A 25,288-nucleotide genomic window follows, 5' to 3' on the forward strand; every position below is an offset into this window, starting at 1 on the left:
GAAGAGCTGAGCCTCTTCCTCTTTGCGTGTCGATTGGCAGTTATCGCCACATTTTCTCGCCTGGTTTTGCTTGGGGTGGAGGTTTGTGGGTTGTGGAGAAGGCGAAGGGGATGGGGCAGGGGCAGCTGTTAATCAATGAACGGCTTTGTCAGTTAGTCCCATCCTCTGTCAGTCATTGGGAGTGTAAAAAGTGTTTCGCATTTTACGTCTTATTCTCATTTAGTTTATGGATGCAATGTGGCATTCAAGTGCTGACCGGCTACGCAAATCGCATGCCAAACTCAGCGTGGAGCAACGGGAGACGCCCAAGCTCAATATATATTTATATATATATAATATATATATGTATACGCACATATATATATTCATATATATATGGTTACATATCTCGTTCTGTCTCTTTTGGCACTCACTTGTGCGAAAATCCATTGGAGCCCGACTGGCGGGAGCCTAATTTTTTGCCGTCTACCAAGCAAATCATGCAGTAGGAGCAGAGAATGGGCAGGGGCTGGAGGAGAAGCAGGAGGAGGAGGTGGAGAGCAGCAGCAGCAGTTGCTGAAGATTAAAGTGCCTGGGAATAATTGGGAAATGTGCGTTTTGGCAGCCAATAATAAAATTTGCTTGGCATTGGCCTCAAGTGTGGCAAATATCCGGATAGATAGTTAGATGTGTATACATGTGTTGTTCCTTTGCCAAAACGTGCCTCAAGCTTTGCTTGGTTTGATGAGCATTCATAAATTTGATATCATAAGTGAGCCTTAATTAGACTTAATCTCAGCGTGCTGTGCTCTTCAAAAGGGGTTTTAATTAGCCCACTGATGTTTATCTGTTGACATAATTTGTTGTCATTATATTGTTGCTCTCCACCACCTTGATTGATGCAGGCTAATTGAAAAGCACAGGCCAACTCAACCATGGACACACCCACAAACCACCCCCTTTTTGTGTTGTTGTTGTTGTTGTTATTGAGCATTGAACGTCGATTCGATTTGATTTGTTTGTTTGCTTTTGTTTGTGTTTATTTATTGTGTATTTTGTTACTTTTAATGCATCTTTTATCTGGATTTTGCCATCAATAAGCCAGAGACCGAATGGATGTTGTTGTCGCTTGATAGTGATACAAAATTTGTGCGCCATTGTGTTGTGGCAGACTAAGAGTTGGCCGAGTGACGACGTTGTCGACTCGACGTCTTGTTTACTCAAATTACAGTTGGGGTTATCTGCAGCCACATCCAAAGTGCCATTTTCCAACTCAAGAGTCGAAGTCAGAGTTGGAGTCGGAGTCGGTGTCAGAGTTCGCTTCTAGTTAGTTGTCTAGTTGACCCGCTGAGCCGCTGGGTGGGTCTTCGTCTCTGTTCCAGACAAACTCACTCTTCTTCCTTCCCTTGTTTCTCTTCTTTATTTACTTGAGGATTTTGGTTTGTTTATCGCGTTGCTTGCTCCACTTTTAAGCGGAAAATTTGCATTTCGAAATTCCGGCGAAATCTTATCGTTGTGGTCCACAGCAGCAGCCAGTTGAAATGTTTACCCCAAATAATATTAATTGTAAACTGTCGATCAGCTGTGCGGCACTGAGTTGAATGAACTGCAAACAATAAAGAAAGAGAATTTACACTTGTAAACCAATATTACAAACAAGTTATTGGATCGCTTTGGCAAGCAAATTATTTTTGCATAGTTTGTCAGTTATTTGAGATACTTGAAGAGCCCGTGTCTGATTTGCTATTATGAATCATTACTATCTCTATAAAATATTCACTTTCTTTATTCACTTACAAAAGAAATCTGCTTATTAGTATATTTATTTAGAATTATAAGAGCTAAAATGATTTTTATTATTCTTTGCTGGGTTCCCCAAATATTTTAGAACATACTGATAAACTAAATATTCATTTATCGTGACACATTCGCTAAACAATTTTTAGTTTTAGCATTTGGTCAGCTTGTTGCAATTTCCGCTGACATCAATTGCCTGGTCAGTTGGTGGGGCACAATTAATAAACTAAGGCACAGAGAGTCCGCTGCTTGCCTCATGCCATCTGTTTGTGTCTCGAAAATGACTCGCACAAAGCGCCTAAAGCGAAATATCTAAAAATTCAACGATGACTCATTTGCGTAAAAATCAAATTAAAAAGCATCTCACCCCACCACCGCACTCCACCCAGTGGCTGCCACATCAGAGTAAAGCGAAGCATATAATACATTTGTTTGGGGGCGTTGAAGATTTGGCAGCCTTAATGATCATTATGGGCATCAAACTGGGCCCCCAGTTTTACACACACACACACACAACGATCGCACCTTTTTGACGTTGACTTTGCCGGTGCTCTGATCTTGCCTCCTCCTCCTGCCTCAAACATCCCTCAACGGTGTCATTCTATTTTCAGTGTGCCATGAAAATTGTGACAATCGGGAGGGGTGGAGGAGTGGGTGAGGTGGAGGGCGGCAGTCTTCTTTCATTAATATGCCCTACACAGCTGGCAGCAGAGCATCCATTGGATCTGCTCGCACATACGATTTATGCTGCTCTTCACATAATGCTTTGTTTACCTTGAAAATGTACGTTGATGTTTCGATATTTTTAGTTTGCCCCTATACAAGAAAATATATCGATATATATATATATACGTCTATAGCTGTATGTTGTTTTGATTTAATTAAAATCCCTCTGTCTATGTGTGTTTGCCTTTATCGCCTGGCTAAACTTTTGCGCACTGTGCATTTTTCAACACATTTTGATTTTTTATGTTTTTTTATTTTTTCATTTGGAAACAGTTTCGTGCGAGTTTCTTATTTTTATGATTTATCGTGCGTTATGTGATTTATATGATGTATTAAGTCAACCCCAGTGTTGATAAGTAGCGCAAGTTATATAACAAAAATAAAAAATAAATGTGTAATTCCATTTTGTTGAGCTTAAATGGATGTGTCATTTACAATCTGAAAAAAATGTTTGAAGTTAAAAATTTGTTGCAATTTGTCTGGTTTGTGTTTTCCTTTTTTCCATTTATTTTTCTCTTTTATTCATTTTGTTGTATAAATCTTTAACTCTAGTTTCTGTCCCTGTTTTTATCTGGCTTTAACTATTCATAGTACTTTGTCTTGTTTTCTACTTTTTCATACATTTTTATTATAATTTATAAATCTTTAACTCGTTTTCTCTTGTTTTATTTATTTGTTGTAATTTATCTTGTTGTGTTTTCTGTTTTCCATTGATTTTTCTCATTTTTATTTTAATTTATAAATCTTGTGTTGTTCCTTTCGGTCTTTTTAACTAGTTTTAACTATTTTTTAGTAATTTGTTGCATTTTCTAGTTTTCCACATGAAATGTGTCTTCTTTTTCTACTTATCCGTTGATTTTCCTCTTTTTATTCTAATTTATACATTTTGAGGCACTTACTGTTCTTCACTCGTTTAAAGAATACTTAAACTTTTCCCAGTATATTATTTTCTGAGACATGGGCTATCTGTGGCTTGGCATTCTTAGCATTCTTCTTTTGAAATTCCCAAGCAGTTTAAGCATCGAACAACATAAAAAAGCTTCTTGGCAATAAGCTCTCAGTGCAAAGCCCGCACTTGAGCTCGTTTCTTGTTAATTGAGTATTCAAGTATTGAGATACTAGTACGATATTGCTATCCAATCAAATTATAGCCTGCCCACAGATCGTACGTGCCACAGCGCCTACCTACCTATATAACTATCTACAGCGATGATTGTGAGAATCGTGCCAAGGTCTCAGATTGTGTTCGCTTTAACTACGTGCCCCGTTATCGAGTGTAAGAACAAGCCAAGACCGACGGGCAAACAATCGGCCTACAATCAGCGGCCAAATTGTTGAGCCGGCCAAACAACTTGTCGAGTGTTTGGCTGCCACCTCCGACGCCGCCGCCACCACCGGCGCCGCCCACGTTTCTTACCACAATTGGTCGCATTTTCGCTTTCAGGTTGAGATCGGATCAGAGTCGCCCACAACACAAAATAAAAAAATGCAGCCACTTTTGTCTTCATTTGCGGATGTCAAATTGCTGCCAGACTGGGCTGATTGCACCTGCCACACAGAGACAGTCAGGAACATGGAGCCTGGTTGAACTCAGCGAACTCATTTTCTGTTTCTATGCAGACTTGTTAATGGTTTGCGCTTGTAGCCGCATTCTTGGCCAGCTGCGAATGCTGCTTGCTGGCTTTGTTTGCGGCCTATTTTGGACACGCTTCGTTGCAGCTTTTGGGCTTTTGGGTGTTGATTGATTTTTATAAACAAAATGCGCTAATGGAAAAGTCGGGTGCAGCATTCTTTAGTCGTAGTCAGCAGCAGCTTCTATGTACATATGCGGCAGTTGCAAGCTAGCTGCTTTCTTGGTGGCATTATAACCACAATGCCACAACACACATTGCCCATATATGTGTATACAGCATCAATCCAGTCAGCCAAGACAACAACTTGCAACTGCTTCAAGTCTTCAGGCGGAGGTCGCGCCTTGCTAATATGGAAAATGAAAACAGGAAAAATGTGCGTTCAGTTTTCAGAGTGCATCTTTTGATGTTGCTGCCACTGTGGCAACTTCAGCACAGCACCGCACAGCAAACAAAGTCGAGTGCATATTTTTTGCCCCAAGTGTTGTTGAAATTTTTATATATTACAAAGTACTCGAACATCGCACTTATGCCTTTTACACACTTTGTATTTACAGATTTCTTAAACAAATATTTAAACGACAAACGCAACAAGAAGAAGAACAACAACAACAAACAACAACAACATCAACGAAGTAAACGCAACAACGACAACAATTAGCACGAAACTTTCTACAAAAAAAGAATATTAAAAAACGCATAACAACATCATTTTTTCTACTAAACCCAACTGTAACTGATTCTCTTCTAACCTGGCACTATTTATAAAGGTGAGTACAAAAATTAAAAATACCACAAATCCCTCAATTAAGCAATGATTCAAGCGCTTTTTTGTTGTTCTAATCGTTTAGAGAACAAGTTTATAAACATTCCTTTGAGCTGACTACTGAAAAAGCTGACCCTATAAATAAAAAAAAAATAGAAAACCATAGCAAATGAAGCAATCTTAAAAATTTTACGACGCTTTTCTTTTGATTGCCTAGTTAAACTACCTAAGAAGTCGTTTAGTTTGGCTTAACGACTGTCTAACTTTGAATACCCTTCGCCAATAAAACGCATTCGAATATGTATATATGCCGGGTATATTCATATTTATCATTTGAGGAGTGCTTCCTTGATTTGATAGTCTCTGTGCTTTGGTTTGGGCTTAATCAGCGATTCGAATGCCTGCCAGAGAACTTGTAATCACATTGACCCCATAGGCAGTGCTCAGTGGTTTTTATGGATTCGTAATTTTGATGTCGCCGTCTCTTTGCCTCTGCCTATTTATACGAGTCCCTACACACAGCATTTTATATTTATTCATGTTTTTTTTTTTGCTCAACACAAATAAAAATTGTTGAAATTACATAAAAGGCTCCACATTGGCGCTCAGCTTCATGACATTTTCTTATCCTTGCCACAAGCAAACAAGCAACCCGCCCACACACTGAGCAGTCAGTGGGAGGAGACACCGAGAAATGCGCGACTTGCACATACCCTAGAACTAGAAACTATATATAAACATAGCTTGAGTTTATCTATGGTGTGTGTGTGTGTGTGTGTGCTAGTCTTGCATATCCTGTTTGTGATTTCTTGTAGGTGCGAGCATAAAAAAGTTTGCTTTGTGCTGACTGAAGTGAATTGTGACCGAGACCGAGACAAGCAGAGTGTTTAGCTGTGCAGATTCCTTTTGGCGCAGGACTCCTACGCACACGCGCCAACACACACACATACACTCGCACAGCAGCACACACGCACACACACACACACACACACACACACACACACACACACACACACACACACTTTATGTGGCCAGACAAAATGGAGTCTGTGGCGCCTGAAAGTCGCGCCAGTTGAGTTTTTTCATGGCGGCAGCGTTCGCTGTCTTGACTTGGCTTAAAAGGGGCTGCAAATACTGTGTTGCCGAGGGCGTTTGTACAAGTTGCTAACTTGTCTAGTTGATTTCGCCGGTGCCGTGCATACTTTCAGGCGTATACTTAATCTTTCGCTTCCTGGCTGCTGTAATTAATCAATGCCCAAACGTTGCCAGCTTGGCTAATTAAAAATATCAAACCATTTGACCAAATAAGATATAAGTCGCAAAGATTTTAGTCAAATTTGGCGCACATTATACATTATTCAAAAAAAAAAAAGGAACAGCAAGCACCCATTTAGACAACTTGGGCAAACAACAATAGCTACTTTTGTTATTGTTGTTGTTGCTGTTGTACATAAGCAGCGAGACGCAGGCAGCCATTGGTGGTCCATGGCCCACCCATTGGGTGGCTCAGTTGGTGGTTGATTTTGTTGTTGTTACCCAAAAAAAAAAATATATACATATAAAAAGCCAGAGTGCTATGTGCTACAACACACACTCGCGCACACAAACACCACCCCCTCCATCCTGTGGGTTGATCTCTGCTGCTGATGCTGCTGCTGCTGCTGTGGCAGCTTCTGCTGCTGCTCCCATCCCTCTTGCACGTGTTGGACTTGCCCATCGTTCGGTTTCAGCCGGCCTGGTTTGGCTTTGGAGCATGCGCGGCACAGCATCCTGTTTTTTTTTTGTGTTGGTTTTTGGTCGACGGGATGACGACAGTTGATTTTCATATTGCTTACGACTTGTGGCATGAATGATGTTTGCGTCAGAAGCGCACGATGTGTCGCCGGCGTAGCACATCATTCTAGGCCTAGCCTCCGATCGGGCAGGACACGCCAGCGCTGACATCATCGCCCAGTCCAGTCAACTTGCTTGCAACAGGAGCAACTTGCTTGCGGCAGGAGCTAAAAATTTCAAGTTCAACACGCGTTTCTTATACACCGTTTTGTGCCTTGTGTTATTGAGAGTTGTTGTTAAGTTTATCTTGTTCTGTTTGCTCGTTACTGTTTCGCGTGCCTTTCAGTTTAGTAGTAAACGCTCAAAAGTGCCTTATTAAAATAATATTAATAACCCGAAAATATAAAACAACAAGTTCGCGATTTTTACTTTTTGCTGCATTGTCGTCGTGTGCCTTAAACGAAAACTTTAACATTTTGTAGCTCTAAGTAATGCCGTAGTTATTCTTAGACCTTAGGCTCAACAACTACCCTGCCACTAATTTGCCTTAGATGAAAGTCAGAAAATTTGTTACCAGTATTCTACACACGTTTTTATCGATAAAAAACAAAACGATATATATATATATATAACCGTATATACAATATACAAAACACGTTTTTAAGCAACTTGCTGCACATTTTAAACGTTATTTGTTATTTGAGAAGCAGTCTCAGTAGTCGCGATTTTTGAAGCTACTTTTTAAACAGGAGAGATTCTTTTAAAGCAGTCAACTTGTTAGGATTTTCTTTGTGTTTTTATGATTGCCCATTTCGGTTCCGTACAATTTCTTGTACAAAAACGTGCTGGACGCGTTCCGTGCCGCCGTTAGAACACCACAAACGTGCCTCAGCTCGGCGAGCAGTCGCCTCCAGAAGGAGTCCAGTCGCTCCAATCGCGATCCTCGGCCTCCCGACCGTCGTGCGCTGCCGTCGTAGTCAACGATTTTTAAAATCCCTTCACCCCGTACGCCTTGAAAGATACACAAAAAAAAAAACAACAAAAAAATGAAATGAAACATTTACAACATTTTAAACCAACACAAAAAACACTCACGAAACACCAAACACAACCACAACTAAACACCCAACACACAACACCCGAGTGTGCCTTGATAAGCATAAGCCGTTATAAGTCTTTGTGCCTTTGAATAACTTTCTGAAAATAATCGAAAAAAAATCTGTAAAAAAACAAAGCAGTACGTAAATTTGAAAAACAATTCTTCGATGAGTTTTAAAATGTGTACGAAGAGTAAGTACAGATTTGAATACAATCTTTAAGATAATATAAAGTAGTTAATATATTTGTACACATTATTATTTCTTAAGTATTTTAAAAATATTGGTATAACTTTTTTATGTGGCACATTTGGTGTGTTCCAAGTTTATGATTTACAAAGATTCGCAAAAGTCAGAAATATACTTATTTTTGCATTGTGTTTAGTTTGCATTTCCGTATTTACAATCTTAACTTCAAAAAGTCAGAAAGATACTTCTATTTCCTATATATGCTGAGTAATAATAGGTCCATCTCAAATCAGCTCAAATATTTCTTTGCCTCCATTTAATAAATCAATAAACTGAGTGCTTACCATAATTTTACACAATTTCATTAGTCTAACAATCCAATAAAAATCGTTTTACGAAATCATAGACCATCCAATTGATTTCCATACTTTCCCCCAATGATGTTAACAACAACAGCAAGCGACAACTTTATGGATTCCGCATCCACATTCAAAGTGCATTTGCACAGCATCCACAAAAAAAAAAAAAAGAAAAGAAAAAACACAGTGCCAGGCAATTAATTAGTAAGACCCATAGAAAAGTTGGCTGGCAGTAAATTACATCCATTAGGCGCACAGTGTGACTTCCCAGCGAAAAGTGGTTGCCAATTAGTGAGAGCTCGTGCCGCCAGCTACAGTCACAGCTTTAGATTTGGCTGGAGTTGGAGTTCCATTTGCATTCTCCTGGCCGCTCAGTGGATGCCATTTTTATTTTTCGCACTATAATTAACGAAAGAATTTAATGTTGTGCGATTTTATTAGCCATCGCTGCGCCGAATGAAGACTATAAAAGTGCATCATCAATTGAAACCTTAGTCAGCTGTAATGCAATATGTCCAATCATTGTGGCTTCGCAAGACTCTGAAATCAGTCATATATATATTTATCTATATATATATATATGTGTGTGCAGTTGTCGCCTAGTTGCCTGTTATTCAGCTGAAACTGTTTGTCTTTTAGCTCTGTGAAATCCATCTGCATTCCCAGTTTACATCCTTATTCAGCACCCTCGTCCTTTTTGCCCATTTTGTGTGACACTGTCAGTTTTCTCAGTCTCTCTGTGTTTACTTTGAGGTTATGATTTAGGGGGCGACGGCGTTTTCTGCTGTATGCCACACTGTTAATTGAATTAATGGATGGGTATTGAATTTCATGCGAGTACTCGCACTCAACAAAGCTGCCAAAGCGACAAGTAACAAGTGAAAATCTATACCCATAAATATATGAAAATTACAGGAATTGTTAACATTCTTTTCTTAAAATCAATAACTCAATTTAACGTTCTCTTTTCACATTTATTATTAAACTTTAGTAGAGCTTGAGCTCAATAGTGTTTTCAAACTGAAGAGTCAAAAATTGTTGAAAATAAGTATTCAGATTTTGTTATAATTCATTATTATATTTCTCTTTTTGAACTTCTGATTTATAATAATACAATTTACAATAGACTTATTGTTATGTAAACGCTGCCAAATTGTCAGCTTTAATGAAAGAACGAGACATCGTCCAAAATAGTTTCAACATATCTTCAATTCCCAATCTCTTGTTTGTCATACTCTATCCTTTATCTATTTTACCACAAAACTAAGTTCGTCATCTATCATCTAAAAAAAAAGAAGAAGCACTGCGCACGCTCCCTTTGCTGCCTGAGGAGGGATTCGTGTGCCGTTCGTTTTTCAGCTCCGATCAGATTACGCCCCTGTGACTTCCGTTTCTGTTGCTGCGCCGCTTAAGCTGCGCAAAACGCAAAACACTTTGCCGGCTGGCGCCACTCAGGCGAACAGTTGCCTTGCCGGGTGTGTAAACTCTACACACGTAGAAAAAGAGAGAGCGAGAGAGAGAGAGAAAACTCTACACGTGCTCTGGGGTTAAATTGTTTGCCATTCTGGCTGCACCCTTTGAGTAAACTTTCGGCACGCAATGCGCAGGCGTCGCTCTCTTGCTCTCTCTTGCTCTCTCTTGCTCTCTCTCGCTCTCTGACTCTGTCTCACCGCTGTCTCTTTGTCCAGGCGCAGACAGGCAGCGAAAATGTGGTTGACAACGTCGACGTCGGCGTCAACGCTGGCGTCGCAGCATCCCCTTGGCTGGTCCAATTTTGAGGTAACCTTTTTCAGTTACGTGCCAGATTTCGTGGCCAGCAGACGTGCATCCAAAATCAGTTCGCCAAATAAAAGCCAAGTTGCCGCTTACAAATCAAAGCCGCCATATGGAGCAATCGGCAAACTGCCAACTGGCAAAATGTAAATTATTAACAATGTGTGTGTGTGCAGTGTATGTGTACAATAAGTGTGTGTGTGTGTGTGCCTAGACTCTTATGAGACTGACACTTTTTGCCGGATATTTCAAGTGCTTCCGCATGCTAAACGTTTGTGTGGGGGATGCTTCAACCAAAACATAAGCTGTGCAAATTATCGATTTTTTTACATAAGAAAATAATGCTATCGTGTTCCGGCTTGGGGGTTGCTTTAGCTGACACACTTTGCCTGCCTTGTTGCCTGCCTGCCTGCCTGCCAGCCTGCTCCCCGATCTGCGTGTGGGCGAAAGGACGATGAAGAAAAATCAATTACAAGCGTTGCCGGGGAGCAGTCGAGCATTAAGTGAATTTAGCTAAAAATCCAGGCATTAATGTCGCATAAAATGGCAGCAGCAGCAGCAACAACAACAACAACAACAACAACAAACAGCGCTGTCAACGTTAGCGTCGCTGCTTGGCATAATGACTAGCTTTGACTCCGTGGGCAGCAGCAGAGGCAGCAGCAGCAGCAGCAGTGTTAGCAGCAGAGGGAGTGCTGCAAGTCACCCCAAAGCTACTACAATGGCCTGGGCTTTGATTTCGAAACTGAAGTGCCCTCTGATTGTGTCTGTGTGTGTGTTTGGCTGACTGTGTGTGTGTGTGTGTTTGGCTGACTGTGTGTGTGTATGTGTATGCGAGTGTGTGTGTATAGAAGATTTTCATCAGCAGCAGCGGAGCGACTTTGTCGCTTGTCTGCTTTTTGGGTGGTGGCTGCCCCCGACACGGACCCGGCCCAGCCCAACTCAGCACTGCACGGTACGGCACGGCCCGGACTGCCCTGATCCGGCTATCTCTTGTGGCTGTGTCTGTCTGACTCTGTGTTTGTGTGTGTGTTTTTGGGGGTGGTTTTGGTTTTTGGTTTCGGTTTTTTTTTAGTTTTCGCTCAGTGTGCGCTATTTGTAACACTTGAACAGCCATTTATTTCATGTTTATAACGCCTGCTGTGCTCTCTAAAAAAAATTTTCTTTCCATTTTTCACTTACCACTTGCAGTGCCTTTTACAATTTCTACACGTAATACAACACTAAGTTTAAGCAAACGATTAGGACTAGTACGACCCAGACAACGAGGCAGTGCCAGAAGAAAAAGAAGAGTCAAAGATGTCCACACTATCGCTGCGCATACAGCTGGAAGGTGGTCGAGTGACCAAGACCATACAATTCCAACCAAATACGACAGTCTTCGATGCCTGTAAAATTATACGCGATAAATTTGCCGAAGCCGTTCAGGGACAACGTGAGTAATATCTATCTCATAGACAGAGATATATATCTATATATAATCTATGTGTACCCTGATTCCATTGCAGCTAGCGAATATGGCCTCTTCATTTCGGATGATCAGAATCAGCAGGGCGTCTGGCTGGAAGCAGGTCGCACCTTGGGCTATTATATACTGCATAATCAGGATACGCTCGAGTATCGACGCAAGTTGCGCACTCTACGTGTCCGCATGCTGGATGGCGCCGTGAAGACCATACTGGTCGATGATACGCAGCCCGTGTCGCAGCTGATGGTTGTCATCTGTACCAAGATTGGCATTACCAATCACGAGGAGTATGGCCTCGTGCGTGAGGATAATGAGGCCCAAAACGAAAACTTGCCGGACAACAAATTCGGCACGCTTACGCTCAAGCGCAAGTTTACGGAAAAGGATCGGGATGCGAAAATGGAAAGTTTGCGCAAGAAACTCAAAACCGATGATGAAAGTAAGTAGCCCACAACTGGCATCAATTATCGGTCGATAGTCTAACTTGTGTCTATCGTTTACAGTGAATTGGGTTGATGTGGGTCGCACTCTGCGCGAACAGGGCATCGATGAGTCGGAGACGGTGCTGTTGCGACGTCGCTTCTTCTTCTCGGACCAGAACATTGACTCTCGTGATCCTGTCCAGTTGAATTTACTCTACGTGCAGGCCAGAGATGCCATTCTCGATGGCACACATCCTGTTACACAGGACAAGGGTGAGTCTCCTTAAAAGCCGCAGTTTTCTTTTATATTTGACACATTTTCTTTCCTTTTTTCAGCTTGCGAATTCGCTGGCATTCAGGTGCACATACAATTTGGTCCGCATAACGAGGCCAAGCATAAACCCGGCTTTTTGGAGTAAGTCTGCAGTCTAAAATGTATTTCTTAAACTGTTCATTAATCAACTGCCCTACCTCTCACTTCTATCTCTTCCTTTCTGCAGCCTGAAGGACTTTTTGCCGCAATCGTATGTGCGTGTCAAGAACATTGAGAAGAAGATCTTTTCGGAGCACAAAAGGCACTCGGAACTATCGGAAATCGATGCCAAAGTCCTGTATACGAAGACGGCTCGGGAGCTGCCCACTTATGGCGTCACCTTCTTTCTGGTCAAGGAGAAGATGAATGGCAAGAACAAGCTAGTGCCGCGTCTATTGGGCGTTACCAAAGACTCTGTGCTGCGTTTGGACGAGCGCACCAAGGAGATTCTAATCTCGTGGCCACTGACCACAGTGCGTCGCTGGGGCGCATCCCCGAATACGTTCACCCTGGACTTTGGCGACTATGCGAACCAATACTATTCGGTGCAAACGACCGAAGCCGAGCAGATTGTGCAGCTCATTGCTGGCTACATCGATATCATACTGAAGAAGAAACGCACCAAGGATCACTTTGGCATCGAGGGTGACGAGGGATCCACCATGGTGGAGGAGTCTGTGGCGCCATCCAAGTGAGTTGAATAGCTAAAACACAATTGTTGAATTTACTTATATATTTATATGGTCTTCTTCAGGGCCACCTTCTTGCAACACGAAACGAATCGTGTGGAGAAGCTCAACTTGGAAAGTTTGGCGCATCCCGGCGTAATGCGGCCCTATGACGGTTAGTGCTTTTGGTTTCTATTTAAGATAGTTGCACTTTAGCTTCAGCTTTTTACTATATTAGATTCGATTTTTAGTATTTGCTAAGCCAACAGATTTGTGATTTTAGTTTAGCTTTTATTCTTTCTTTTTCGCTTTTGATAATTTATTTGATTTCTTATTTTTGTAAATCGCCTTTTCTCTGTCTCGATGGGATCGATGTGCAGGTGAACGCACCTTCACCCAGAACGAAGTGCAGACCGTGCAGTATGGCGCCTTTGTCGGCCAGGTCAACCATGCGCATCAGCCGCCAACGGTAAGTTTTTGGATGGAAGCGACCCCTCGAAAGCCACACAAAACTTGCCCCCCTCGTTCAACACTCTAAACACTTCATTTCATGCCATTTAGTCTAATTTGCCATTGCACCTCTTAAAAATAGCCACCAACAAATTACTTTACAACATAACCAGACAATTCAAACTAAGAATTTCTATCCATTCTCTTAACATGCTGCGAACATTCAGAAAACGGTCATGAAGAGTCTCACAAAGTATGTGTCTTTTAGACAGACTTTAAAAATGTAGATAAATTTCTATAATATTAACTCTTCTCTGATGACTTTTCCCACATAGTCTAATGAAGTTCGCATTACTTCTGTGAATCTGACGGAGCCGCAGCGAGCGCTGCATGGTTATATCTCCGCTGGTCAGGATGTCTTAATACGCGCCGACGAGGAGCTGCGCACCAAGGTAAGCTGGAACTATAAGAAACCTGTGAGAATTCCCTACTATAGCACACATCTCTCTGTCTCTCTCTCTTCTCTCTCTGTGCAGGCACCCATTCAGGAGCTGGGCAGCGATTTGCGTTCAATCGAATGGCGCGAGAATACACTGGACACCTCCAAGCAGGCGGTAAGCTCGCATGTGGCCACAATGAGCGCTGCGACCGCTCAGATCATTACCGCCTCGCATCCGGATGAAGTGGATACGGAAGCCATCTCCGCATCTGTATCGCAAATTGCCCAAACCATACCCGAGGTCACCAAGGAGGTGCGTCTAATTGCCGCCCTCATGGAGAACGACACGAACGGCGATCAATTGCTGGAGGCAGCTCGCAATCTGTGCAATGCTTTCAGTGATCTACTCAAGGCTGCCGAGCCGGAGAGCAAGGAACCGCCACAGCATCTCATCAATGCGGCCAGCCGTGTGGGTGAAGCCACCACTCACGTGCTGAGCACCATTGCCGAGGAGGAGGCACCCGAGAGTCGTGATCTCCACGACATGCTCCTCGCCCTGGCCAAGGCGGTGGCAAATACCACAGCTGCCTTGGTGCTGCGTGCCAAGAATATTGCCGCCAGCTGTGAGGATGATGAGGCACGCAATCGTGTCATTGGAGCAGCTAGCCAATGTGCCCTGGCCACCAGTCAGTTGGTGGCATGCGCCAAGGTAGTTGCACCCACTCTACACAATGCTGCCTGCCGGGAACAATTGGAGGCGGCGGCCAGAAATGTGGCCCGAGCTGTGAACTCACTGTGCCAGGTGTGCAACGAGGCGAGCAATGATCCCAAGCTGAAGGCCGATCTCCTCGATGCGGCACGTGATGTGTCCAAGAGTCTGATGGAGATGCTGGAGCATGTGAAGCTGAGTACACGCGAGCATGCGAATCGCACCAGTCAGGAGCTGAGTCCCGTCGAGAATGTCATCATTGGCACCGACATTCTCGTGTCCACCAACGATCCCCAGGAAATGGTGCGTCATGCCCGCACCTTGGGCCAAACAACTGCCCAGCTTATACAGAGCATTAAGGGTGAGGCCGATCAGCAGGAGGATGCGGATATGCAGCGACGTTTGCTGTCGGCAGCCAAGCAGCTGGCCGATGCTACCACCAAGCTGGTGGAGGCGGCACGCCTCTGCTCCTCCAATCCCCACGACTCGGACAATCAGAACGCATTGCGACGCGCCGCCGAGGAGCTGCGCGAGATTACCACCAGCGCTGCCAATACTCCTGCGATGAAGCGCAACCTTATTCAGCGCTTGGAGTTTTGCTCCAAGCAGGCAGCAACGGCGGCCACCCAGTGCATCTCGGCTGCCCAGAATGCGGTGCAGCACAGTCAGGATCATCAGACGAAGGAGTCGCTGCTGCAGGATTGCAAGCGTGTCGCGGACACCATACCACGTCTGGTCACCTCTGTGAAGACGACGCACGCCCAACCGGACGATGCTCATGCGCAGCTCAATCTTATCGAGGCCGCGGAGCAGTTTATCGAGCCCGCTCTCCAGGTGTCCAAATCGTCGCGTGCTTTGCAGCCCACCGTCACCGATATACCGGCGGCAACGCAGCTCTCGAAGAGCGCTCTACACCTCGGTCAGAGCGTTTCCGAGTTGCATTCGGTGGCGCAACGCACTCGCGATGCTTGCGGCGGACAGGAGTTGGAGTCTGCCTTGGAGGCGGTGCGTAAGCTGCATCATGTGCTGGATGATACACGCCAGGCTGCTTTGGCGGGTCAACTGCGTCCTTTGCCCGGAGATACGGTGGAGAACACCGCCGACGATCTGCGCAAGTCGGCCAAGAATGTGGGCATTGCCTTGAGCCAGTTGCTCAGCTCAGTGCTGCAGGGACAACGCAGCTATGCAGGCGCAGCTGGACGAGACACTGCCCTGGCATTGGGTGACTTTACCAAGAGTGTGCACGGCGTGGCGGCGACCACCCAGAATCCAGTGATCATTGATTGCGCCGACGATGTGGTGACCAGTTCGGCTCAGCTCATCGAGCAGGCGCAACGCACACTGCAGGGTGTCTCCGATCCGATTGCGCTCACCCAAGCTGGCCGGGATGTGACGAGTGCCCTCTCCCGCACCGTGGACTGCATACCCGGACAACGGGAGGTGGATGCGGCACTGCGTAATGTCAGCGATCTCAGCGAGATATTGTCGGTCAGTGAATTCCCACCCTCGAATCGACCCTATGCCGAGCTGCAATCGGAGTTGAAGCAGGTCGCCGAGCAGTTGAGCAGCGCCGGCGGACAGATTGTGCAATCCTATGCAAGTCCCGCTCTGCTGGCGGATAGCAGCCAAAATTTTGCGGCCAACTATCGGGATCTGTTGTCGGTCAGTATGCAAATGGCCGGGCAAACGCAGACGGATGAGCCCGTGCGCTCCCAGATGATCGATAGCCTGCGCAATGTGTCCACACAATCGTGCTCACTGCTCTCCACTGCCAAGTCCATTGCTGCCGATCCCGGCCAGCCGAATGCCAAAAATCTGTTGCACGCAGCCGCACGCAGCGTGACAGAGAGCATCAATCAGCTGGTCGATGCCAGCATCCAATCAGCGCCGGGCCAGAAGGAATGCGACAATGCTATGCGCAACATTGAGGCACTGCGTCTAATGCTCGACTATCCGCACGAGCCGATCAATGAGATGGGCTACTTTGATTGTGTGGAGCAGGCGACATCGAAGTCCCGCAATTTGGGCTATGCCATATCCGAGATGATCAACAATGCCAAACAGTCGCAGCACGTCGAGTTTAGCCAGTCGGTGAACAATGTGAACGATTCCATTCAGGGACTCATGGAGAGCTCCTCGCAGGCAGCGTATCTGATTGGTGTCTCGCATCCGAGCAGTGTGGCCGGCCGGCCAGGCATCATTGATAAGGCGCAGCTGACGTGGGCCTATCAGGGTATCCGTCAGCACTGCGACATCGTGAGCAGCTCCCAGTCCGGCAAGCCGCAGATGATCTCCGCTTTGACAGTGATTGCCAAGCACACGAGCTATCTGTGCTCCATTTGCCGACAGGCGAGCATGAACACCAACAATCCGGTGGCCAAGAATGAGTTCATTGTGCTGGCCAAGCGGGTGGCCACCGCCACCTCTGATTTGGTACAGGATATCAAGGCCATTGAGGAGCAGCCGACGGGTGGTAGCCGGGATAGGCTCGTTGAGCCGCTGCTGGAGGCTGTCAAGGCTGTCAGCCAGTATGCCTCCAGTCCGGAATTCATCTCCATACCGGCCAAGATTTCGGCCGAGGGCCGCAAGGCACAGGAGCCCGTTATTCAGGCCGGACGTGGAGTCATCGATGGTGTCGTTGAGATGGTTAAAGCTGCCAAATCTTTGGCTCTGTCACCGGATAATCCGCCAGTTTGGCAACAACTCTCCATGCACTCTACACCCGTGTCGGAGTCCGTGAAACGCCTGGTGGACAACATCCGCGACAAGGCGCCGGGACAGGCACAATGTGAACAGGTTCTGCACACCCTGGGCACCTGCACCCGTGAATTGGATGGCTGTGCTTTGGCTGTCAACGCTCAAGGCCTGAGCCGGAGACGTGATAACAATCTGCATGGTTTTAGTGGCCAAACTTTGAACTCTGCTGCCGAGCTGTTGGACAAGTTGGAACCCATTCGTGTGGCTGGCAAGAACAATGCCGAGCAGCTGGGACATGCTGTCGGTGAGATTTCGCGGTATGTGGTGCCCATGGTGAATGGTGCCATCGGTGCCTGCACCCACATTGTGCACAGCCAGCAGCAGATGTCGCTGATCAATCAGACCAAGTCGGTCGTCGAGAGCGCCACAACATTGGTGCAAGCGGCCAAGGATTCAGCGGGCAATCCACGTGCCACACAGGCGCATCCACGGCTAGACGAGGCCATCGATGGCACTCTGGAGGCCATTCAGGAGCTGCAGCAAACTGTGGAGAAGATCAACGCCGAAACGGGCATTGTCACTGGCCTCATGGAGCAAGTGAATCGGGCCATTACGCGGCTAACCGATAAGCGTCAGTCGCTGCTGAATGCCTCCTACTCGGACACATTTGTTGACTACCAGACGCGCATGGTGGCCACCGCCAAGGAGATTGCTCGCCTCAGTAATGAGATGAACGCCAAGAGCAGCGTGGAGCCAGCTGCATTGCCCCAACTTGCCGTGGATATGACCCAACACTATCAGCTGCTCACCCAGGATTCGGTGGGTGCCAGCACCACGACCACCTCACAGGATGTGGCGATGCGCATACGCAGCACCGTCATCGATCTGGGACGATCCGTCAGCTCCATGATCCAGTCATCAGCGGGCGGCGCCAGTCCCAACGATGCCAGTGCCCAGAAGGAGATTGCTCGCAATACACGCGAAGTATCTGAGAAGGTGGCCCAGGTGTTGGCTGCCTTGCAGGCTGGCTCCCGTGGCACTCAGGCCTGCATCAATGCTGCCCACACCGTTTCGGGCATCATTGGGGATTTGGACACCACCATTATGTTTGCCACAGCAGGTACACTGCACTCGGATGGCGATGGCAGCTTTGCTGATCATCGCGAGCACATCTTACAAACGGCCAAAGCCCTTGTCGAGGACACCAAGGTGCTCGTAACGGGCGCCGCCGGCACTCAAGATCAGCTGGCGAATGCTGCACAAAATGCCGTCTCCACCATAAGTGAGTCAACTGCGCATAGATAGTCCGGGATCTTTAATATTCATATTGTTCCTTGCTCCCAATACAGCTCAACTTGCGGAGGCCGTCAAGCGTGGCGCCTGCTCTCTGGGCTCGTCGCAGCCTGATTCGCAGGTTATGGTCATCAATGCCGTCAAGGATGTGGCCTCAGCTCTGGGCGATTTGATCAACTGCACCAAGTTGGCCTCAGGCAAACCCATACACGATCCCTCCATGCAGGGCCTCAAAGAGAGCGCCAGGGTATGTTTTGTATTTCTTCCCCTTCTTTTCTTTAAACAGTTTTCCCAATTTTCTTAAGTCTTTTCATCTGTCTAGTTTTTTTTTTAATACTCTCTTTTGCTGTTAAGCTTTCGTTGTTGTGGCTTTCTTTTTTTAAAAGTGTGTAATATTTTCTAGATCGGGTATATACACCTCACCAACTTGTAACTTATTTTAATGTGGTAATGGTTCTTTTTTGGGATAGTAACTGAGGTACTTACGGACTGGACGTGTTCTTAAAGAGAGATTAGTTGAAATCATTTCCATTAATATTCTTAGCAATAGAACGCTTCTGTTTTCCTTAACAAACCTCTAAAAATAATGTAAAAAAAGCAAATATTTGGAATGGTTTCCTAATTAGTGAGTTATACATGCAAAAGCAGAGTTAAATATTTATACTTATTCTGCTTTTCAAATTCTAAAGATTTAAGATTTGACTGAGTTCAATGGTTTATCATTTGAAAGGAACTTTTTCCCAATTTAATGTGTGTATTTTCAAGCTATCCACAACACACCGACACACTCGCATACATAAATGTTGTTGTGGCATTCTTAAAATACTCGTAAATACTTTAAAATGGCTTTGGCACTCATCATCAAACAACCACTTAAAACACTTACTTATAAGATGAAAGAAAGAAACCCATGAAAAATAATCCGCATAACTTTAAACTCTTCCACTTTGCTGTCGCTGCTGCTGTTTTCCATGCACACAGGTTGCCTCCCAAAAACTCATGCTGCAGTTGCTCTCGAATTTGAATCACTTGCTGCTCTGCTCTGCTCCCGCTGCTCTTTTGAAGATTTCATTGCTGCTACTGATTTTGCTGGCGCTTTATGTTTTTATCTCTTCAATGTTATTAATGTTTTCAATGTTTAACCAACACACACACACAAAAATATGCAAATACTGACTTAATACATGTGTATAAGCAGCCCTAATAACATATTTGCCTTTTTCGAGCACCACAGAACCACATTTGGCATACATTTTACCACTCATCCCTGCGCCGTCAGCTCTAACTCTCTGTTCTCTGTTCAATCATCCACCCGAATCACCCCCCTTTTGCCTCTGCTGCTCTGCATGCATTTGCTGTGCTCTCTCCCACCCCCTGTTTGTCGATCCACCACCAATACCATCGACACCCACCCAAAACAAATTCACCGAACCACCCTGCTCACCCACACACATTGTAAAAAAAACAAAAAAAAAAAAATCCATAAATTCTTGTATATTTTCGTTTCTGTTTTTTTGCTAATTTGTGCGCGTTCGTCGTCTCTGCTCTTCTCTCTTCCCATACACACACACACACATAATATATATATATATATAATATATATATAAAACCAACTCATGAACTGTACAAAAACGCAAATCGAACTCAAATCAAAAAAAAAACTCGCTCTTTTGCTCTCTTCTGCGCTCGCTGTGGAATATACGCAACTTATCGTTATCGATATCGATCTAAATACCATCTACTACACCACATATATATATAAAAAAAAAACTGTTTACAACAACAACCACAAAGCAGACGCTTCAAGATGTTTGCCAATCAGCTGCCAGCGCCCATTCAGAAACTAACACACACCCACTGCGCCAGCAGCAGCAACAGCAGCCAGCAGCCAGCAATGGTGGAATCATGAGTCATTAGTGGGCGCCACACAACCAATTTGGAAACCTTGACGAAATTCTTCTTTAAACATTTACATTAATCATTGCACAAAACAACGAGCAAAACAAAAAAAGAAATAATACATTATTCCAAACATTTTTCCCACTTCAACTTGATATTGAAAAAACTTTTGTAAAACTTGTAGATGCGCTGGGAATTAGAGTCTATGCATATATATTTTTCCGAATACAGTAGTCACTCGCAAACTGAAGTTCTTGTTTCTCTTCAAGCGTAATATTTAATGTTTTCAATGAATTTCTTATAGAGTTTTCTAAAAACCTAAAAAGTGAAATGCATTAAGTAACTATTCCAAAATTGAGGCTTTTATTTGAAAACACAATATTTACTCTTTATTTCCATGACATCTGCAAGTTCTTCCTTTTGTCCCTTTAATCGAATGTTATAGTACCCAAGAAATGAATGTTGTCTCGAATGAATTTAATCAATATTTGTTTATTATCTCAAATAAAATTCATATAATTCATATTATCATTGGTCGAGTGTTTATCAATTTCAATTCTCGTATATTGAAACCTAGAATTGTTTGATCCGAAAAGTGCCAGAACCATCGTAATGTAGTCGTGATATTTGTAGATCTTTTAGTTTGTAGATCGTACTTTTTTAGAGTTTACTGCTAAGTTATTCCTAACTATATAAAACAATTACTTTCTAAACTAAAAACTCAACATTAATAACAAACATTTCTGCTCCCCTCAAACAAAAACAAAAAACACTTTTTTTTGTTATTGCATTTAGGTAATGGTGCTGAACGTTTCCTCGCTCTTGAAGACCGTCAAGGCTGTGGAGGATGAGCATACGCGTGGCACACGCGCCATGGAAGCCACTGTGGAGGCCATCTCACAGGAGATACGCGTAAGATTGGCTTTAAGTTGCCTACTCTCTGGCGTAACTATTAATCAATTACCTCTCTCATTTTGCAGGCGATGCAGACACCACCACCCGTGGGCCACATTCAGGTGGGACCCGAAGATCTGATACGCGTCACCATGAATGTGACAGCAGCAACTGCCAAGGCTGTCGCCGCTGGCACCTCCAATCTGCAGGCTGATATTGTGGCGGCTGCGAATTTGGGTCGTCGTGCCATCTCCGATATGCTGATTGTTTGTCGAGCAGTGGCCTGGAACTGTGCTGAGACCGATGAGCTGCGTGTACGCACTCTGGAAGCTGGCACAGCTGTAGCCGAATCCTATCGGGAGCTGCTCAACGGCATTCTGCATAATTGCAGTGCCGATGATCGCATGCATCTATCTCGTCGCGTGGCCAAGTGCGTCACAGATCTGGTGGCCATGGCACGCCTGCTGAAGGGCTCCGACTGGATTGATCCCGAGGATCCCACAGTGATTGCCGAGAATGAGCTGCTGGGCGCTGCTGCCTCCATTGATGCAGCGGCCAAGAAGTTGGCATCGTTGCGACCACGTCGCCAGGCGGATGTTACGGTGAGTTGAGTCGATCCCATTTGACTCTAATCATTTAGTATTTAAACGGTGAATGTGAATGGTGAATTGAAACTAACTCTCAACTGCTGCTCGCTCGTCTCCAACTCAGTTGTCATAATTACAACTAACTCATTTAGTCTGTAAGTGTAAAGCTGGCTCGAATCAACCCAAACTACCAATAAAATAAAAATCCAACCAATCAACCAACCAACCAACTACCCACTCATCTAATGATTCCAGTGAGATATGTTTGATATTCTTGGTTGTTACATTCAAAAGTTCACCCAGGAATCAAACATATTATTACTGTGATTGTTGAAACTCTACTAAAAACAAATCAAACCAAATCAAACCAAATCAAACCAAAACTTAACTTTAACTCAAAATGGTGTTTTGCTTTTTAATATGAATTAACTATATTTATTCACTTAATTTGTTATTAATTTTAAATTTATCCCTTCTTCCGCAGATCGAGCTGGATGAGAACATGAAGTTCGATGAGATGATACTGGAGGCGGCCAAGGGCATTATGGCTGCTTCAGCTGCTCTCGTCCGCGCTGCCAATGCCGCTCAGCGGGAGCTCATTGATCAAGGCAAAGTGGCCCGTCGTCCGCTGACCAGCTCCGATGATGGTCAGTGGTCGGAGGGTCTCATTTCGGCTGCACGTCTGGTGGCTGCAGCCACTCACAGTTTGGTGGAGGCTGCCCAGAATCTGGTGCGTGGCGTCGGCACCGAAGAGATGCTCATCTCGACGGCCAAACAGGTGGCTGCGTCCACGGCACAATTGCTGATTGCATGCAAGGTGAAATCTAATCCCAATTCGGAGGCAGGTCGTCGCCTGCAGGCAGCCGGCAATGCGGTCATCAAATCCACCGACAATCTGGTGCATGCCGCCCAACAGGGTCTCGAGGATGAGGAGGAGCACTCGCTGAAGATCAACACATCCATGGTGGATGGCATGGCGCAGGAGATTAACGCACGCTCCGCAGTGCTGCGCAAGGAGAAGGAACTGGAGGAGGCGCGTCAGCGTCTCAAGCATGTGCGACAGGCGCAACGCTATGCCAAGAATACCCAAGGCTTCACCACCGACGAGAGCGACACCGAATACGCCTACAGCACACTCAATCGAAGCCAGAACAATGTATGAACAGGTTTTCTAGCTTAAGTTTAAACAATATTTATTAAGTTGTTAGTATTTGCTTTTGACTGCACCAACAAAACAAATTGGCATTGATTTAATACCGATGAAATTCTCACTTGGTGTCGGTGTAGCTGTAGCTGTAACTGCTCCTAACCCTAATCTCTCTAACCAACCGATTCTCCGTTTCTCTTTCTAATGCTAACCCTAACAGATTGTGGGTCGCGGCGCAGTCTACTACGGCTCCCAGTCGGGTGATTTGCCAAGCTCGCCAAGCTTTTATACTGGCTCCGGTCCGAACAGTCAACAGAAGCACCATTATAATTATGCAAGCCCACAGCCACAGCATTTCCATCATCCGGGTGCCGTATCACCACCGCCTGCAAATTATGCGAATATGGATGATGCAAATGGAGATTTTCCGCCACCACCGCCGCCGTTGTCCACGACCATTTCTAACATGCAAACTGCGACATCGAGTCACAGTTTTCGCTCTAATCCCAAACTAACCGCCAATGCAGTGCCACGCCCCTATCCTGGCAGCCCAGTTGCGGGTGCGGGCAGCAATGGCTTCACAACCACAACCACCACAACAATGGGAGCGGGCACACCCACTAACGCCAATTACCAGCAGCATAGCTTTGAAACGTCCAGCCTTAAAACGCAGAGTTCAGCACCAGTTGTGCCACCACCACCGCCACAGAAGCCCACCGGCAATCGCAATCTGGATGCATGTGTGCAGGATCTGAATGAGAAGACCTTTGGCCAGGGCGGCGTGGTGCAGTTAACCAGCGGCAACAATGCATATCCCGGACAGAACTACGAGGGTTACACATCCAGGTTAGTTCATAATTATTCTGTTCCTCCCAAAATTTGTGCTAACCTTTGGGTTCTTCAGCAGATACGAGACGCGAAACTTTGACAAGTCGGCTAACACCAGCAGCGGCGGCAGTGAATTGGGTCAAGTCAAACCGCTGGAATCGAGCTTCTCGCAGATGACTCTCAACACGGATGGCGGCAAGATTAGCTATGTGGATCAGGGTAGCGAACGTCTCACCTCAATGACACAGCGCGTCATGGAGCGCAAATCGTTTACAACCACAACGGAATCGCGATCGGAAACGAAAACGGAGAAGCACAGTTTTCGCCTGGAATAAAGCATAAAGTGTTTGCAGCCCAAACGAAATGAAGATGTTTGCCAAATGTGCTTTTAACATTTACACACATACTAATAGTAATAATTTAACATTTAAATATAATTAGCCACTAGCGTTAGTATGTCTATATATTACCCACACGCCCTAACTGTAACGTAATAATCGCTTTTCATTTCGATTTCGATTTCTCTGTTCTTGTTTTAAGATATTCTTGTGTATATTCTTTTGTTGTGAGCTTTTTTTCTATGTGTACGTGTTAATCTGCCAATTTATTGCCAATCTATATCCGTCAAAATCGCCGCTTTGGCACGTATACATCAAACCCGAACATAATGCATAAACAACACATTTGTACTAATCAGACGAAACATAAGATAAATCAAAAAACAGCACAATAACCCGTAACCGTAACAATATAAAATCAATTTGGGTTCATCGATTTATTGTTAGATCAATGCAATTTATTACCGTGCACCTAAACACTAAATATACAAAACATATATAAAAACGAAAAATTATAATTAACGCCATTTTAGTTAATTCAGCGTCAAGTTGTGCGCGGATAAAAAACAATTTGTTGTTCACATAACGTTTAGTTCATAAATCATCTATGTACGTAAACCTTGTTCTATGTTCTTCTATATAAAAAAAGATTTATTTTCTCTGTAATTTCGTTTTGTATATACATACGAGTACATATGTGAGCCGTCGTGTATACGTAATTGCATATTTTAATTGTGTATTTTTTGTAAATTAATAAAAACAATATTTTAACAATACGAGCAACAGAATTACTTTTTGAACTTAGATTTAGTCATCGAAAAAGTCCTTTTTAGAAATATTTTCATTACAGAAAGGCGTCAACAACCCACATCTTGTGAATGTATCAAATTTTAAAGCATAATTATAGAGTGAACATTAAAATCTATTGTGCCAACTAATCGCAGCAAAATACCTCTTTCTCAAGCATAACTGTACTGTATTCAAGGATTATGGTGTTCTTTGATATTAATTTTAATGCGTCCTTTCCCGATCCATAAGGATATTTT

General features: G+C 44.5%; 1 protein-coding gene across 4 annotated transcripts; it reads left to right on the forward strand.

The window, feature by feature from the left end:
* The first annotated feature begins 4,781 nt into the window (after positions 1 to 4,781).
* LOC6556627 (talin-2) lies at positions 4,782 to 25,013 on the forward strand. Of its 4 annotated transcripts, none has more exons than XM_043215524.1 (16): positions 4,782 to 4,903; positions 11,282 to 11,525; positions 11,599 to 11,997; positions 12,062 to 12,253; positions 12,317 to 12,395; positions 12,481 to 12,984; positions 13,048 to 13,136; positions 13,342 to 13,430; positions 13,747 to 13,863; positions 13,948 to 18,538; positions 18,606 to 18,796; positions 21,244 to 21,360; positions 21,429 to 21,944; positions 22,414 to 23,085; positions 23,297 to 23,922; positions 23,981 to 25,013. In XM_043215524.1, exons 2-16 carry the CDS (start codon positions 11,390 to 11,392, stop codon positions 24,237 to 24,239), a joined length of 8,577 nt encoding a protein of 2,858 aa, XP_043071459.1. In that variant the 5' UTR covers positions 4,782 to 4,903; positions 11,282 to 11,389; the 3' UTR covers positions 24,240 to 25,013. The 4 variants fall into 4 exon arrangements, with proteins under 4 accessions (XP_043071459.1, XP_043071460.1, XP_032598965.1 ...); XM_043215525.1 differs by having other exon boundaries at positions 23,984 to 25,013; XM_032743074.2 differs by lacking the exons at positions 21,244 to 21,360; positions 21,429 to 21,944; positions 22,414 to 23,085; positions 23,297 to 23,922; positions 23,981 to 25,013 and adding an exon at positions 20,347 to 20,685.
* The last annotated feature ends 275 nt before the right edge of the window (positions 25,014 to 25,288 follow it).

This window comes from Drosophila grimshawi, unplaced genomic scaffold (assembly GCF_018153295.1).
Source record: "Drosophila grimshawi isolate 15287-2541.00 unplaced genomic scaffold, ASM1815329v1 contig_44, whole genome shotgun sequence".
NCBI classification, from domain to species: Eukaryota; Metazoa; Arthropoda; class Insecta; order Diptera; family Drosophilidae; genus Drosophila; species Drosophila grimshawi.